This window comes from Zophobas morio, unplaced genomic scaffold (genome assembly GCF_036711695.1).
Source record: "Zophobas morio isolate AGI-343-1 ecotype UQ-CSIRO unplaced genomic scaffold, CSIRO_AGI_Zmor_V1 ptg000026l, whole genome shotgun sequence".
NCBI lineage: Eukaryota > Metazoa > Arthropoda > Insecta > Coleoptera > Tenebrionidae > Zophobas > Zophobas morio.
In genome coordinates this window covers 16,211,153-16,227,941 of record NW_026972131.1, presented here as the reverse complement: position 1 = coordinate 16,227,941, position 16,789 = coordinate 16,211,153, and the positions used below count along the sequence as shown (strand labels likewise).

At 44.1% G+C, this 16,789-nt stretch overlaps 3 protein-coding genes across 6 annotated transcripts in view; 2 read left to right on the top strand and 1 right to left on the bottom strand.

Annotated features, from left to right (window-relative positions):
• Positions 1 to 16,789, top strand: part of Mmd (mind-meld) — a 155,704-nt gene that overhangs the window by 133,026 nt on the left and 5,889 nt on the right. The window contains exons 6-15 of one of the 2 annotated variants that reach the window (XM_064065768.1): positions 630 to 699; positions 9,002 to 9,148; positions 11,484 to 12,260; positions 12,314 to 12,668; positions 12,733 to 12,967; positions 13,018 to 13,213; positions 13,277 to 13,436; positions 14,126 to 14,264; positions 15,829 to 15,975; positions 16,569 to 16,640. In XM_064065768.1, coding sequence (XP_063921838.1) covers positions 630 to 699; positions 9,002 to 9,148; positions 11,484 to 12,260; positions 12,314 to 12,668; positions 12,733 to 12,967; positions 13,018 to 13,213; positions 13,277 to 13,436; positions 14,126 to 14,264; positions 15,829 to 15,975; positions 16,569 to 16,640 — 2,298 coding nt within the window. Of the gene's footprint in view, positions 1 to 629; positions 700 to 9,001; positions 9,149 to 11,480; positions 12,261 to 12,313; positions 12,669 to 12,732; positions 12,968 to 13,017; positions 13,214 to 13,276; positions 13,437 to 14,125; positions 14,265 to 15,828; positions 15,976 to 16,568; positions 16,641 to 16,789 lie in introns of both variants that reach the window. The other variant, XM_064065767.1, reaches the window with a different exon arrangement.
• On the top strand, positions 3,805 to 4,901 carry LOC135136546 (lipase member H-like). Its single transcript, XM_064065884.1, has 4 exons — positions 3,805 to 3,891; positions 3,945 to 4,223; positions 4,275 to 4,628; positions 4,674 to 4,901. The coding sequence occupies exons 1-4, from the start codon at positions 3,846 to 3,848 to the stop codon at positions 4,886 to 4,888; spliced, it is 894 nt and encodes a 297-aa protein (XP_063921954.1). The 5' UTR covers positions 3,805 to 3,845; the 3' UTR covers positions 4,889 to 4,901.
• Positions 5,101 to 7,767, bottom strand: LOC135136545 (lipase member H-A-like). 3 transcript variants are annotated; one of them, XR_010281730.1, is made up of 4 exons: positions 7,674 to 7,767; positions 7,348 to 7,623; positions 5,194 to 7,298; positions 5,101 to 5,141 (listed from the first exon to the last, which is right to left on the bottom strand). XR_010281730.1 is itself a non-coding variant. In XM_064065883.1 (3 exons), exons 1-3 carry the CDS (start codon positions 7,723 to 7,725, stop codon positions 6,718 to 6,720), a joined length of 915 nt encoding a protein of 304 aa, XP_063921953.1. In that variant the 5' UTR covers positions 7,726 to 7,761; the 3' UTR covers positions 5,185 to 6,717. The 3 variants fall into 3 exon arrangements, 1 of the variants encoding a protein (XP_063921953.1); XR_010281729.1 differs by having other exon boundaries at positions 7,348 to 7,629; positions 7,674 to 7,761; XM_064065883.1 differs by lacking the exon at positions 5,101 to 5,141 and having other exon boundaries at positions 5,185 to 7,298; positions 7,348 to 7,629; positions 7,674 to 7,761.

Here is a 16,789-nt window from a genome sequence, read left to right as displayed (position 1 = left end):
CTCATTGATTGACAAATAATTGATACGAAACCCCGTGGCCATAATAGATAGATATGAACGTGATTATCCGCATTACTGGGGCAATTTAGGGAGGGCTATTTACGAGATCGGTTCGGCATTAGTGCGTCGACCTAAAAACGGGCAAAGCGTGACATTTCCCGGCAAAAAAATAAGGCCGTTAAGCGTTCGAATGGGTTAGATCTGAGAGGGGCAAAAACGGTATAATTTTCATACATTAGTTCTAATGGACTTTTATGATCCCGGAGCTAATTAATCGTCGACGTTAGAGAATAAAACTAGAGAAATGGAGCGGTTCCAGTTTTTTTTTTAATAATTGACAAACTTCCGGGGTCGAAAGCTCGCCTTCTGATTAATTAATTGGTAGATTGTAAATACGTTCTGATAAATTAGGATGGCAACAGATTAATTTGTTTGCATCGTCCGAAAAAGAGGCGGAAAATCAGACAGTTCGTTAGCCGTAACGGAATTTATTCGTACAAATTAACTTAGGGAACACTCAAAAAATTACGTTCTCGATTAATTTGTTTGTCGTTTATACTAACACGATGAACTGATGCGCTTAAAACGCAGCGTTTGCATTTTTTTTTAATTGATTAACTTATTTACAGGCAACTCATCGCGCCCAACATCATGCAGAAACATTTCCTAGCCAATGGAGCCGAACAGGTTTCGAAGCAGGTCAGTACAAATCGTTCGCCATTATCGAATTTGAATATAATTTTATGCACCACATACGAATTCAGTCATATAACCATTCAGAACTTAATTTCTCTTCGCGATTCGTACGCTCTCGCACCAAATAATAGCAGTTACTACTCTCTTAACTCATTTTTCCAAACACACTTCGATATTTTCCAGTTTTCCGGTGCCGCGAACCTATTTTGTTGTCATCAGTACGTTGGATTGAAACGTATTGCTGGAAACATATTAAAGCTGCACTCTTTATATAATAAGAATAAATTGTCTCAACCACCAAAGACGAACTATGAAATTTGTCGCGTGCATGAAGCAATAAACCGTCGTCGTGCCACATTAACTTAATAAAAATCTATTGTCGTACTCTTCGTATTATAAGTTTCGGAATTCGTCACTCGACGTCGCAGTCGGTGAGTCTTCATTCAGGCGTCGACCCTCCAACACCGTAATGCTTAGTTTTTCGATTTAATGTCGTTGATGGTAGAATTCCGACGCCTATTGATATTTACCACATCGTAACCGCTTTTTGTATTTGCCTGCTAAATTACCCGTCCGAAATGTCAAAACGTCCGTTTAATTTCTAGTAATATTTTAACGGCGACATTTGAATCCTCGAAAGCCGTTTTTTATTAGTAGTCGTAAAAGTGGGTCTGTCTGCGTGCGTTCCCAGCGTTTCCTTAACGAACTGTTCGCTCTCACCTTCGTGTCAAAATTCCACCCCATCATATAAAATTTAATTAAACCGAATCACAGCGAAAGGAACACTCTGTCACAATCTGGGAGAACTGATCTCGTTAAACTCGAATTAAATAGTTCGTGTTTGAGGAGAAGCACTAAATCGCACGTCTTATTCGAGCAAGCGGGCGATTTCTGAAGAACAAAAAAATATTTGCGAGGAGTAAAACAATAGTTGCAACCGGGGGATGGAAGGGACGCAGAAACGAGAGCCCACATAAAAGAGCCAACCTGGAATTATCGTGGGTGTTGTTGGTTATCGCCTGTTTCGGTCCCTAGCGACCATCACCTCCATGACGACCGGCAAAAACCACAATAATTTTCAGCATCCATTTCGATTCTATAAATAACATAAAACAGCGCAGGTCTCTGAACTTGGAAATAACGCGCGTATCGCCGAAAATGCCCATTCCAGACACACACCGCCGATGAAATATTAATCCGATCTTGCCACAAATGTAGACAAGTGTGAAATTAAAAGATCGGCTCGAATTTTTAATCCGTGTACGTCAGAAAGCGTGTTTGTGTTTTTCTCTGTGCGGAAGTCGGTGTCAAGTTTGGAGTATTTTAATGAAAACTCTTCCCTTTGAGAGAGAGTTAATTACAATTTATGCAATAGCGACCCCTGTAAACTTATCTCTTCAATATTATGCCGAAGCTTTATTATTAAAGGGAAACCTCACCGCCTGTATTAATTGTCTCGATTATTAAATATATTTTAAGGAAAATTGATTTCGCTCGAATTAATCTGAAATTTCAGGCAGTTTCGTCGTAATCGCAAACTTTCGACACGGCCGTCATCACTTCTCGTCGCCACACAAAAAAGCGAAATCGTGGATTAATTAACTTTCGCGCCTTAATTGGACGTGATAGTTTCAAGGACGCGCCGGATTTTCCCTAATAAATATCATTTTAATCCCTAATGGGGAGATAATTAAGGCTTTTCATTGCTCCAATCTTATCAGCCGAGACTCACAAAGGGATTAATTTTTGCTTGATGTGTTATTTCGTCCGACACAAAACGAACACAAACGTAAATTCGAGCCGTAATGAACTGTTTCTTTCACGTAATTGCTTCATTTATAATAATAAACAAATTAAAAGATAAGGGCTTTGTTTACGTTGCGGCTCGGATGTCGACAACGTTGTTCGAATTTGTTACGAAGGATTTGATGGTTTCTGCGAGGGAACAAAACGTTCCGTTTTCAAAATTTAATCGGATGAATTTTAATCAAAATTAAAATGCTGTGCGAGGTGACCTCGGATCTAAAAAAGCAAATCATGACAGGAGGACGACCATTGTGTTGGCATAACGAACTTGAGATAATCGCGCCGTCATTAAAGAAATGGCGGTACTTGAGCGGTGTATTAAATTAACTATACTTCAAAGTTTATGTCTAAATGTAGTAGGTACTCGTCGAAAACATCACGACCACTGTAAAAATGTCAAGGAGATCCTCTGTCGAATGGTGCGGACTGAATTACTCCACTTGTCTTTCGACTGTGTTAAAGATAGTACGCAATCGAGCCACCTTTGGACTTGAAGCTTTGTTTTTGTCGCGTTAAGCTTACGAGAATTCTGTATTTATTTACTTCGCTTGATTATTTGCGAATATATTTCCTAACTTTTATTGCACAGTTGACGGGTATTTCAGGGCGTTTACACTTTAAGTGAGGTCGTTCCGTAAACAATATACTTTGTCCGTTGCGCAAATAACGCTGACGGAATAAATATAGAAAATAGAGTATGTACAAACAAAACCAAAGGTCAATAATTTTCACGCGTGTAATTATTGTAACGGTCGCATAATTTTATCCAATTAAATAGAGGCGATTACGCATATACTACTCGATTTTTACGTAAAGCGTCCGTAGACTTTCCTTTCGCCTTCGTGACCATGTAGCACAACCAACCGCCAGTTTAGACGTTCTACTTTCAATCCGATCCCTCGAAAATGATAGATCTGGCACAAATTAATTCTCTTTGTAGTAGGCCTCAGATAAGACTCACCAAACGAAAAGTCGTAATTATGCCGTCGTTAGAGATTAAAATTATATTTTATTGCAGCAGTCAGATCAGATTGAAAGTTATTAATTAAATTTTCGGATAAATCAAATCGAACGGGCGTGTAGAAAATTAACACCGATATCTTAATGCCGATTATTAACAATTAAAATTTAGGCGCAAAAATCATTTCGAGCCGCTAATTATGCGCGATTTGCATTTTCTTAACGATAATTTAATATCGTAAACAGTCGCGGTATCTATTTAAATGCATTATTTAAATTTCGTCGAATTGAACTTGTATAAAATACCCTTGATAACGTAATAATGGTTATTGTGAAAATTTGTTCGTGCTCTCACCGCGTCGTGAAAGATTTCTTTCGCGAACATGAGGCGAACCTTACGTGTGTGTGTTGTGTTAGTGTTTGCGACAGGTAATCCCGTTTTTTTTTTTTTTTCGAGCAAAAGTGGATTTTTTTTATTTCAGCGCAAACCACGGCACTCGACTCGAGGTTCTATCTTTTTACCAGAGAAAATCGAAGTAGATATATCGAAATAAACCGCGACAACGCCAAGAGCCACATTAAAGACGACACTCAATTAAGATTTGTGATACACGGCTGGTCGGAAAGTCGAACCACTAACTGGTACGAAGACTTAACGAATGCTCTAATGTCGCGCTACAATTGCGACGTCGTCCAAGTAGATTATGCCAAAGTAGCCTCAGAACCGTACCCCATAGCGGTCAAGAGTTCAGTCCGAATTGGTAAATAGATTCAAATAGTATGCTACAATGCTCGAAAATGTCTAACTTCAGGTGAGGAAATTGGCAGTTTTATTGTATTTTTGACGACACAAGGCGTTTCGTTGCAAAATATTCTACTCGTCGGTCACTCCCTCGGTGGACAAGTTTCGGGATACGCCGGCGAATACATCTTCAGAAAAACGTCAAAAAAGTTGCCGCAGATAACTGCACTTGATCCTGCTGGACCTTTGTTTCAGGGATTCTTCAACATAAACGGGAAAAGTCTAAATAAAAACGACGCAGAAGTCGTTTACGTTATTCACACGGATAAGAGTTTATTCGGTCAGCGTTCAACATGTGGTACTGTCGACGTTTTTCCAAACGGTGGAAGCGATCAGCCGGGGTGTCCTGAAAAAGATGACCACTGTAAGCTATAATACCGAAAGTACGTTTACTCTATTAAGGACTTAGGGTTTTGCAGCCATCATCGGAGTTTCTGGTACTATATTGCCGCAGTGGAAAATCCCAACACTCTCGTGGCCGTGAAATGCGAATCTTATGACGATTTTTTGGCAGGAAAATGTGCGAACAAGCGAAAGATTGACATTGGAGGAGACCTTACGCAGGCCGACAGGGGACAGTACTTCCTCAAGATATCAGCGGAAAAGCCATACAGGCTAGTATGATAAACCGATTTATAGTTCAATTTATTGTATAATGAAATAAACGAATACGCAAAAATATGTACATCATGCAGATTTCATTTTTCTTTTTTTTTTCCAACCACCTCACCTTCTGGATTATACGCTGCAGACATTGGCACTGCAGTCGTACCATCGATTTCCTATCATTGGATGTATGTATTTTGAACAAATGACTTCATCAAGCTTTTCTCATATTTAGTTCTCAATCTCAAATCTCAACGCATAACTTTGCTGACTGAAAAATACAATTTTCTGGTACGCAATGTCGTTATTTCTATTGGTGTTACCTTGAGAAAAATAAAAACTTCCGTTCCATGATTAGTATTCCATTGCATGAGGAAAAAAACAAACAAATAAATTTTCCAGAAGGCAGTGCATAAGTTATAAATTATAAGTACTGTTAACGTGAGAAATTTAACATGCATACATTATCAAAACATTTTGACGTGAAACTATGTGAAGATCGTCAAGTATTTGCTGGTACTATCTTTCTAAATTCCAGATTTTTTAAACCGATATCTATATATAGCGGATGGCTAATTGAAAAATAACAGTGCAAAATGTACTTGTCTGTGTTATTTTTTATTTTAGCGACTGCTGTCAATTCGTACCGTATCCAATATTTCTTATATAGCCCTGAACATCAAAATGAACCTATTTTAATTGGCCCCAACAACGCCAGCAGGTACGTCCAACGTGATTATCCAGTTCGAATTTTCATTCACGGCTGGACTGGTAGTCGAGAATCACCGTTTTATCCCTTATTAAAGAAAGCACTTTTTTCACGCGGCAAATTTTACATCATTCAAGTGGACTTCTCGGAGCTCGCTAAAAAAAATTATATACTCGTGGCTAAAAAAAGCCCCGAAGTCGGTAAGAAAGAGGATCTTGTTTTTTGTTTCTCCAAACAAACTGTTCTTTTGCTAGGTGTACAAATCGCAGACTTCATTTTAAACATAACAAAAGCAGGATATCCACTAGCTAATATCGAGCTTATTGGTCATTCTATCGGGGGTCAAGTTGCAGGATATGCTGGAGAACGTATCATAGAGAAAACATCACGAAAATTGTCAAAAATTACGGCTCTAGATCCAGCAGGACCACTATTTGAACTGTTCAAGTTAAATGGCAGAAGCCTTAATAGAAGTCATGCTGTTGTGGTATTTGCTATACATTCCGATCGCAACGTCTTGGGTAATTTCGGAGATGTTGGTACCACCGACGTCTATCCAAACGGTGGAGTAGGGCCACAACCGGGGTGCCCATTTCTCATCGGCATCTGTAGGTAACGAAATCGAACAATATATTAATACAAACTTTTAGTTTCTTGTAGTCATGCGCGAAGCTGGCAATATTTTACGAACGCCACTGCTCGGCCGGGAACTATATTAGCGGAAAAATGTAAGAGCAACAATAATTTCAAAAATGGGAAATGCAATAATAGTAGAATAATTGACCTTGGCGGGGATATTACTGTCGAAGGCGAAGGGAGGTACTACTTGAAAACGAATTCAGAACCCCCATTCAAATCGTTGATTCCTGCAGGCGAATAATTGAAAAATAGATTCGTTTAAGAAATTATAATGGAAATAATTTTATGGAATAAATGGATTCAGAATATGCCTTATTTTATTTTTCGACTCTCGAATACTGTTTCGAACGTGAACTTTTAAAATAGCTCCCTTTCAGATCTTTGTTTCCTACAGGAAAATAACTAAAGAGAATAGAAACAGTTTCTAGAATCTAGATTTTTGCTAGTACTAACAATAAATGAAAAAATACGCGCATGCCCGTATTCGTTCTTGCAAGAATTACGGCCCCAATCCATACGGTTTCTTGAAGTGAGTTTTCAAATAATATTCGCCCCGTTCGTCATATTTGAATTCACCCCCCAGATCAACCTGCTTGTTCCGTTGACACCAGCCAAAGAGCAAACCCAGATAGCTCCAACAACGTGTAGCCACGAGTGTTCCAAATTTCTGCAAGGCATCTATGTAAATTTGATGACTTCTTTGGTGACTACAAACGAGCCAGTTAAGCTCCGCAGTATCTGGACAACCGGGTTGGATAAGCGGACGCCCGTTCACGTAAATGTCGACAGAACCAAAAGAAACCAAATACCCGAACTTCCAGGGATCTGTATGTATGGCCACCACCACTTCCGCGTCGGTCTTACTCAATCTAGAAGCTTCTGAAACCCAAAAACCTCGAAACAAGGGTCCCGCAGCATCTAGTGCTGTAATTTTTGACAGTTTGAAGCCAAACTTTTGAAGGTATTTGCCTGCGAATCCGGCAACGTGACCACCCAAAGAGTGACCTATTAGATGTACGTTCTCCACGTTTACTCCACGATTCACCACAAGATCCAGAATCAAACTACCAACTATATTTCCTAAAATTTTGCTTTCAATCCTCGTCTTTTGCCAAGTTTTGCATTTTACCAGTTTCTTTGGTGTCGTAAGCTGCGGCTGGATAAAACTGTAGAGCTGGCTTGGACCAGTCCACTTGAATGACGTTAATTTCGTCGAATTTAGACAACAGCGTATCGGTTAAGTCAGAGTACCAAGGTTTCTCCCTGCTTTCACGCCAACCGTGTATGAGGAAAACGAGGGAAGAGTTGCCGTCTACGGTGGCATTTTCTTTCGTAATTTCGGTGGCGGTTTCCCTGTTTTCCGAGGTGAACAAGTAAAAGGTTACGTCAGTCTTCTGGACGCGACCTGCAACTAACACGCGAGGCTTGATTGAAGCGAACCATTTGTTAACTTACCCAGAGAAATAAATGTAAGAAGGAAGACGGTCGTAGCTAACGATACAAACATGTTTGCGTGGATTTTCTATTTTCTTCCGTTTTAAACTCAACCTCAAGTTTATCTATGTGCAAACATTTTTAATCCCTCAAATGTTTGCGCAAAAATGTGACAATAGCGTTTATTGGAAGGGAGTTCGTTAACCACAAGCAAACTATCGTGGCATTGTGCGGGAGTTTAGTCTAACGATCGGATTGAACGGCTTAAATATCACAACTTTGTTATTATTGGGTTTAGTTTCAGATTTAGCAATGTTGTTACAGCTGTATTGCTTTACATCAATACGAGGCGGTAATCGAGGCAATTAGTAAGCCGAAGGTGAAGTTCTGTGGCACGTCTCGGAACGTACTCCATTCAGACCGAAAAGAAGACTCGAAAATAAAAAGAAGCGTTTTCAATAATTTCCTGTCAAACGAACTAAACTCTAAGTGGATTCTGTCTGGACCGCACGAGAAAAATAAACGTTCGATTTCAATTAGTTACCGGAATCGATCTTTTATTCGCTCTGCGAAACTGATTTTGATTATAGTTATTTCACACATCCGTGGAAATATGCAAATTTTGCCCAAAACAAATTCATTGCCTCATTATGTTCACTGTTTAACCAGTCGTTTCCAGCAATACGTTAAAAATCTATCGGATACGTTAATAATTTATTTACATTTAATGATAATAACGTTCCACAATCGTACATTTGAATATTATCGGCGCATTATTCAAATTAGCTTCGCATTTCAAAAATATTGGTCACTTTTCGTAGTGCATTTAATGCTATCGGTGGTCTGTACGGCGCCTAAAAAATAGCGTGGTCATGGCTCGAACGAAGCGCAAAAATCATCTCCTTGGACCGTTCCGACGATTCTCGTAATATTCAAGTCGAGATCGAAAAATTCACGGGTCGCTTCCTGGATCCGACACGCGTTAGCGAATATATATAATAACCCTTTGTGGTCTTTTTTCGTCTTCCAAAAAAGTCCCTCTTTTCGCTAAAACTGTTTACGGCGCCGCCTCCCTTGATCGAAAAATTAATTAAAAAACAGCCGATGCGCGAGTGCGACTTTTCCGAATTAGAAAATAGTGTTAGTCAATTAGATTCGAGTCGGGTTAAAGCAAACAGAATTTATTTAAATACCAAATCATCCCTATTAGCTTTGGGGAGTATCCATTAATGGAACGACAAGATTTGAATTGGACCTCGAGACCTCGATAATAATTAAATCGAATCCGGGCTTTCGTCGAACGTCACGTTTGCCGAACAAGATCCTAAACTATTAACGTCTTTTGACAGGATATCGAACATTGCTACTACCACGGGACCGTCCAGGACTACCCAGGTGCCACGGCCGCCTTCCACACGTGCAACGGCGTCAGCGGGGTCATTCACGTGGGGAACGAGACGTTCGTCATACACCCGTTCTACGGAGGAGACCTCTCGGTCAGTACTTATCAGGAGACGAGGGACGACGGCTGGCGAAAAGTAGCACCTGCTAGAGAGATCTGCCGCCGCAGGGTCCCGCCGACCGATCGCAATAATAAATGTGTCGAAAGCTGTGCACAGTGAAATATTCATGGCGTACACGAACGGAAATTAAGGCGCGCACTGTCGGAGGGTCCAGAAGCAATTACAAAATCACCAGAATCGGGGGGGCGAATTCATATCCCGGCTATTATCAATTAAAATGCCAATCTCCGGTCAGAAGAATGCGCCAGCGTAAGGTCCACCAACAGTAGTAGTCGGGAGAATTTTAATAAAACCGCCGGAAAATCGCTAGGCGCATAAGCAAACATAATTCCTTCGGCTTAAGCGCGTCAGGTTCTCGGCTAAAAATGACCGCTCGCAACGGACGGACGACTCGAGTGTCGCTGCGTTTCGCCGGATTAATTAAAATTAATTGGAATAAGTTTTAATGAACACGTCTGTGCGGATGTCTGGGGTTCGGTGACAACTGACAGCCAATTACCCCCGTCCCTTTTCGGCGGTACACCAGCCCTCTTAGAAAGCCCTGTCGATAACACGAACCCGATTAAATCCGCCGTGCCATCAAAAACTTTTCCCCAATCAGATGTTAATTTAGTAACGTCACGGCCAAGGATTCGCGAAATTCGACCCAGGAACCGTTCGGACGAGTCGATTCTCTCGCGCGACGCGAACGCAAGGAAAGATTCGCGCTTCCAGAAGAAGCGTCTAACCAACGATGATGACGAATTAAATCAATCGGTACGAAAACGGTACGACCACTACGACGGTCCGAACGGCAGATCCCAGCTCCGTTTTTGCACCCGGATCAAACTGGTCCACAAAGACCGTAATTATTCCTTGCGAGTAGTGGCTGTTTGTTTTTGCTTCCGACCGCTACCCTCCGGGTCTTGAGATCGCCCAATTGTGTCTTGTTCTAATTATATATGTGGCGCGTCTACTTCTCCGCGTCCCTCGCACAGTTTTCGCCCCAATTAGGCCCGAAACTGCTGCAATCCCGTCATAAATTACGTCCCATTGTGTAGTTCGCGAACGCAGACTTGAGGATGACCGGCAATTTTTTCCGCCATCACCTAGTGTCGGCTTTAATATGCACCGCACGCTCCCCAATTACAATGCGAATTTTAATCCGATAAGCTGGTTTTCCGTGTGCGGAATTCCGTCGAAACAATGGTAAACGAACAATGAGCTGTCCCTTTTATCGCATAATCTGCACCGCCATAAAATTATAAAAGTTGAGAGAGTTTTGCGGGCGAACGAGAAAAGAGGCAACGCCGGCCGCGGACGGTCCGTTCGGATACTCTCTGCGCTTGAAGTAGTCGGAATTAACGGCCTAATCCTCTTTTAATGGCCACACTGGCGTGTTTCTAATCAAGGGATTGCTCTGACCCGGCTCGCCCGCCCTCCCGCCCGCCGACTCAGACAACATACCCGAGGGACCAGATGCTTAGCTGATTGTCAATTCTGGTTGCGATAGACGGCCATTATTCCGCGTGCCGCCGTTTTTAACCCACCCGTCCCGGCGGAATTAAGGGCGAGCGCATTATGCAGCCCGCCCTTCGGACACGGAAAACCATCACGCCCCGACGAAACGTACGCAACGTACACCGTACGTAATACGTGGAGACGGATAAAAACCGAAATCGCAACTTTCGCTGCGACGCTCGCGAACGACGCTAGCGGCGGCTTTTCAGATTTTGCGGGACGCCGTAGCGTTAGTCGGAAGCGATTAATTGGATCCCGTAATAATAATTTAAGAGGCGGATCGAGAATGTGTTTGTAGTTTATTAGGCCGTAAGCTCTTATCGGGTAACGTATAATGCGGGCCGGTTCCGTGTAAACAGCATTTAGGTTAGCTCTATTGACGGCTGCGGGAAAGAGAAACATCACCTCGCCGATTTCTTTCGGCTCGTTTCCCGCCGCCGCTTGCTCGTATATAGATTGGCCGCCATAAACGTAAGAGTTGCAATATTTAAAAGGCTTTTCTTCTCGATATTTACGGCGGCTCAATAAAACGTATCCCGTTCGGACTTCTTTTTTTTTTGTTATTTATTTACGCCATAAATTATTACGGTCGACGATAAAATCGTTTAATATCAATTATTCAAGCGTAATTGAGTATGGCTCTTTCCTAAATCTAGCGGCCATCTGTGAAGTCGTAAAACGGGCTCGTTGCTTTCAGCGTCGGCGACTGATCGAAGTTTACGTTGCGAAGGAAGACTCGACGGCGGCGGCAGATCGCAGTCGGTTTCGGAACAAAATGTGACTGCACAGCTTCACTATTTTTTAGCAGAAACATCCACACGTGATATTCGAAGCCCGAACGAACGCCAACAAGGGTTGCGCCAATTCCGGCAACATGGAGTGGCGTCTGAATACGCACGCCGGCTTTTTTCCGACGTCGTCGAACCACCGACCAAAACGTGACGTCCGCGAGGCGACCAAGTACATCGAAACGGCGATCGTGATAGATAAGGCGATGTTCGAGAAGAGGAACGGCAGCACGAGGACGGACGTCGTCCACGACTCGATCCAGGTGGCGAACATCGCCGATCTGTACTTTCGCACGCTGAACACGCGGGTGTCGGTGGTGTACATCGAGACGTGGCAAGGCGGGAACCAGGCCCAGATCAATCGCAACGAAGACATCGGACGGGCCCTGACCAACTTCAACGACTACACCTCGCGGAAGTTGTTCAAGATCGATAAAGACACGACGCAGCTGCTCACGGGCGAGGTGTTCATCGGAGGCGAGGCCGGGATGGCGGTGCCGGCGACGGTGTGCACGGCGAAGGCCGTCGGCATCAGCGTCGACATCAACACCTACGAGCCGCACCTGCTCGCAGGGACCATGGCTCACATGATCGGCCACAACATCGGGATGGGGCACGACGACGGAAGGAAGGAGTGCTTCTGCAGGGACTGGCACGGATGCATCATGGCGCAGGCGATCGTCGGCCTCGACAACGTGCAGCCGTACAAGTTCTCCGAGTGCAGCCGGTCGGACTACATCGACAGGCTGAGGACGGGCAACGGGATATGCCTCCTGAACAAGCCCAACGAGCTAGAGGTGAGGAAGAAGGCCAGCGAGCTGATCAAAGCAAAGATTAGTTTGATTCGAAGGTGCGACGGACGTGCGGCAATCGTATCGTCGAGGACGGCGAGGACTGCGACTGCGGGACGATCGACGAGTGTCCCAGCGTCGATCCGTGCTGCGATCCCATCACCTGCAAGCTGACGACGGAGGCGCAGTGCGCGTCGGGGCCGTGCTGCGACAATTGCATGCTGCGAGAAAGAGGGGTCGTCTGCAGGGAACCGTCGAACGAATGCGACCTGCCGGAGTACTGCTCGGGAGACAGCGGCGAATGTCCGACCGACGTCTTCAAGAAGAACGGACATCCGTGCGGATACCACGGCTACTGCTTCAACGGAGTGTGTCCGACGCTCGCCCTGCAGTGTCAGAACATCTGGGGTTACGGTAATGTTTCACGTGTATGAAGCGCGTGACGTTGATCTATCGAAATGCGCGCCTCTTCTTGCAGGAGGAACCGCTGCCGACGATCAGTGCTTCGAGACGTTCAATTCAAAAGGTTCGATCAACGGGCACTGCGGCAGCTCCGGGAGCGGCACGTTCGTAAAGTGTTCGCCGGAGAACGTCAAGTGCGGAACCCTACACTGTCAGAAAGGTAAAAGAAAGCCGGTATTGGGCTCGGGTACCGACCAGCTGCCGTTCTCGAGGACTTTCGTCACCATCCAAGGAACAGAGTACGAATGCAAGTAAGTAGTCTCGGGTCCTTCGATCCGGTCGCCTTTGTAACGCGAAACAGGTCTATCTATAGATCCGCCGGGGGCGGTAACGAAGAGATTGCCGAAGCCCAACGTACGATCGGCCTGGTCTGGGACGGAACGCCGTGCGGAGAGAACCTCATTTGCCTTAATCAAACTTGTTCTAGCATTTTTCCGTACATCGACCAAACAAAGTGTCCTACAAACAACAACAATCTGGAATGTTCCGGTCACGGGGTGAGCGTCAAAGCGCAAAACGCTCGACGTTCATTCATCGAAATTCCTCCTCTTCTTTTGCAGTTCTGCACGAATCTGAACAAGTGCCACTGCGAACTGGGCTGGGGAGGCCCCGACTGTTCGCTTCAGGTGGAGGTGGCGCTGTTGCCGATGTCCACGCGACCACCGGACACGACCCCGATCGACCTGACGAAAAGCATGCAGAAAAAAGAAACCCCCTACGGTAGGTATGCGTTCTGGCGGATGCGTCCACCAAGACCTATCGACCGTGAGCGATCGGTACGACACGCGTCAGGCGGAGGTGGTGCGTTCGACGCGACGCGAAATAAGAGGACGACGTCGAACGTCGTCGCCCTCCGTCCTGACCGTGAAAGTTTATTGTTTTAAATAAATAGTACGACAGAGCACATGACGGCCGGTTCAGTATTTGCGTGTCATTCGCAGGCAGCAACAACTCGAGCAACTTGGAAACGCTGACCATGGTGTTCATCCTGGTAGGCGTGGTGAAGGGGGTCTTCATTTGTTTTGCTGTTGTGGCCGTTTGTTACAGGTATATAGCAGATCGTGGCGTGATCGAGTACAGTTTGCGCAATGTCCTGTACATAGGCTTACGTTACGTAACACCATATAAATTGTGTCCCTTATTTACTTACATACGAATGCGTTTGCTCTGTGTGTACTGTACATAACGAAAGATGTATTTATTTACACGTAACAAAAAAAATACTAATAATAAGTATGTGGATACATTATGTCGGGGCTTCCGGCCCGTATTAGTGTCTTGTACATTTGAAAACTCATGGTGCTTTCCTTCTCTCTCTCTCTTCGCCTATGTGTTGATGCATGATGACTGACAACGCCGCCGTGCGTCGCACCGCCGCCTCCCTCTGTGCTGCGCTGCTGGACCTTCAGCGGACTATCACGGGTCCAACACGATTTTTCTCGTGGGTACGCTCATGTCGGTGGTAGGGGGTGTGTTCATTCTGTTTGCAACTATGGCACTATGCTACAGGTCAGTCGTAGTACACAAAAACTTCTCGCTCTGTCTCAGGTTAGTGAGCAGACCATCCAGGTAGCGATCCACGTTTTCAGCATCCGCTGTCGCTTCTTTCGTTACGTTGCGATGAGATCCGTTTCACTTCTAGTTTCGTTCGCCTCTAATAAGCTAGATGTGTGTAGCTACTCCAGAAATTTCGGCGACCGATCGAACTCGAAGATCGATCGCCGAACAGAGAATATGTGTCTAAATGTATACCTACCTATATATATAATATTTATATATGTTCTGTGTATACCTTTCATGACGCACTAGACAGATTTACAATGGGCCGCATCGGGATACTAGCAACCCCGGCGGCGAAATACGAACTCAACGGAACGTCAGTCAAAGACGCCGGCGAGGCAAAGACCAAAGCCAAAATTCTGTATTAATAATCATCCCTTAAAACACCAGCAACATTTTGAACGACACAATGACTTACCCATGCTTCACACATCTTAACAACTGAGGCCGAGTTGAGTAGTTTCGAAATTTGTTAAAATTACACAGCAACTTTTTCGGCGGGACAGAAAAACAGCGCGGTCGCCACAGCTCCCGGGTTCAACCGCGCCGGCATATTAAAATTTCGACTGCAGAATCACGTCAAATTCCAATTTGAGTTCGTATTTTACGCCAGCGTAATTGACGCAGTCAATAAAAGCCCCATCAAGTTGGACGTCCTTTTAATTATGAATCGTGTATGGCAACCCCCTTCCACCGTAAATGAATGGGATGCTGCGGTAAAATTGTAAATCTTCGTAGCCAAACAGACATCTGACGCATGTTGCATGCACATCTTCCTTCCGCTGCCGAACAAACAGAACACCTCCGAACGAACGAGATTTAGAAACATGCCCTCGCCAATTATTATTGTTTTTTATCGAAGCGTCCGTCGTTTGTTGGTGTTTTGTTTCGATGACTATTGCACGAGCTCTGGATTAATGTCATGTATGTATATATAAATATATATACGCATAAGTATGATTTTGCGATGTGGGAATGTACGTTTCTGTCTCGATTAGCTCCTGCTGCCTTATGAATGCGAGCAGAGTGTATGCTTCCTTACGACCCGCCCCCCCCCAAATTCGCTCCGCTCACACGACACACACTTACATAAATTATAAGTCACAAACAAGCAGCTTCGTTTTTGCAAAAAAAAGACAACAACAGACAGACTTTTTTTTTTCTATCTTTCTCTCTTCTCTTTGTCTCTCTCTCTCTCTTCCGTCACTCTCTGTCACTGTTTTCCACGTACGTAACTGGGCATGTCCTCTGTATTTCTTCTTTATGTTCGATGTGAGACGCGGCGAGTCGGCTCGACTCGAACTTCCCCAACGTCATCCCTTTAATTGAAAACGGGTCATAACGTATTCCTGATGACGACGCCATCATACGTGACCAACTCGAAAGACACAATAAAAGGCTCGTTCGTGGATGATCATCGCTTCTTAACGAGACTTAAACGAAGTCGACCGTTCGAGTCGAGTTCGCCGCGTCTTTAGAGGTCCATTATTAATCCGGTTCTTCGTTTTTTCTCCTTCTTTTTGTTCGGTTTATGTAAATTAACAACTGGAAGGAAGACGACCGTTCGCAAATATGAAAAGCCATACAAAAAGCCCATTCCGAAAAACTACGTCCATACTGCTGGAAACCATTCGCAAGAGGACAGTTTAGATAACGCTAACAAGATCCTGACGTTAGGCACGGGTGTGACGGCTTTCGGGTAAGTCTTCGTCCATCCCACACAACCTAGAGAGAGTGCCGAACGAACGAATGACGTTCACACGTTTTGATTTCGAACTTTTTTTCGCTGTTGCGTTTTGGTTTTTCTTTCGTTTCTTTTTTTCCCTTTTCTTTTTCTTTTTTGAATGATCGGTCATCCTAGCGATGTTCACTGTTAGGTCATTATGTGATTGTTCATTTAGTTGGAGAATGATTTATACGAAAAGCTTTCTAAAACAGCATCGCCAATCCTGTGTATACGTGTGCTGAAGTTCGAAGGATCGATTTCGAACCAAAGCAAAAACTCCCAAGGAAAATATTATTACAACGTAGAGCCGAGGAGTTAATCTACGAATAATATTTTTTGGAGGAAGTATGCAGCGGTTGAGCACTTTTCAGTACAAGCAAAAACCTGAACGCCAACACGATGCATTTTTAACTCGGGCGTTTTTCTTTCGACCACTTGACCCTCGAAGCGAAGAAAAAAAAACTCGCAACCTGTTTTCGAATTTTCCGGTAGTGCTTGTACTCGGAAGTGGGATGACCCGACCCTTGTCACTGTTCGCCATATACTAAGACAATATTTTTTGTCAGCCGGGCCGATTCACAAAGGGTGTTATTTCGCTCGTCGAACCATATGGGCGCCGGAGGACCGTCCCATTACCAGTTAGTGACATTTATGTGGTTACACTCGATGTTGCATCCGACTGTTTTAAACCACACTTTGTTTTCGTTCGTTTTACGTTACTGTGCAAAACCACCACCATATTATTATTACGATCGAAAGCAGTGCCTTTTTGTTTTATTTTTGCACG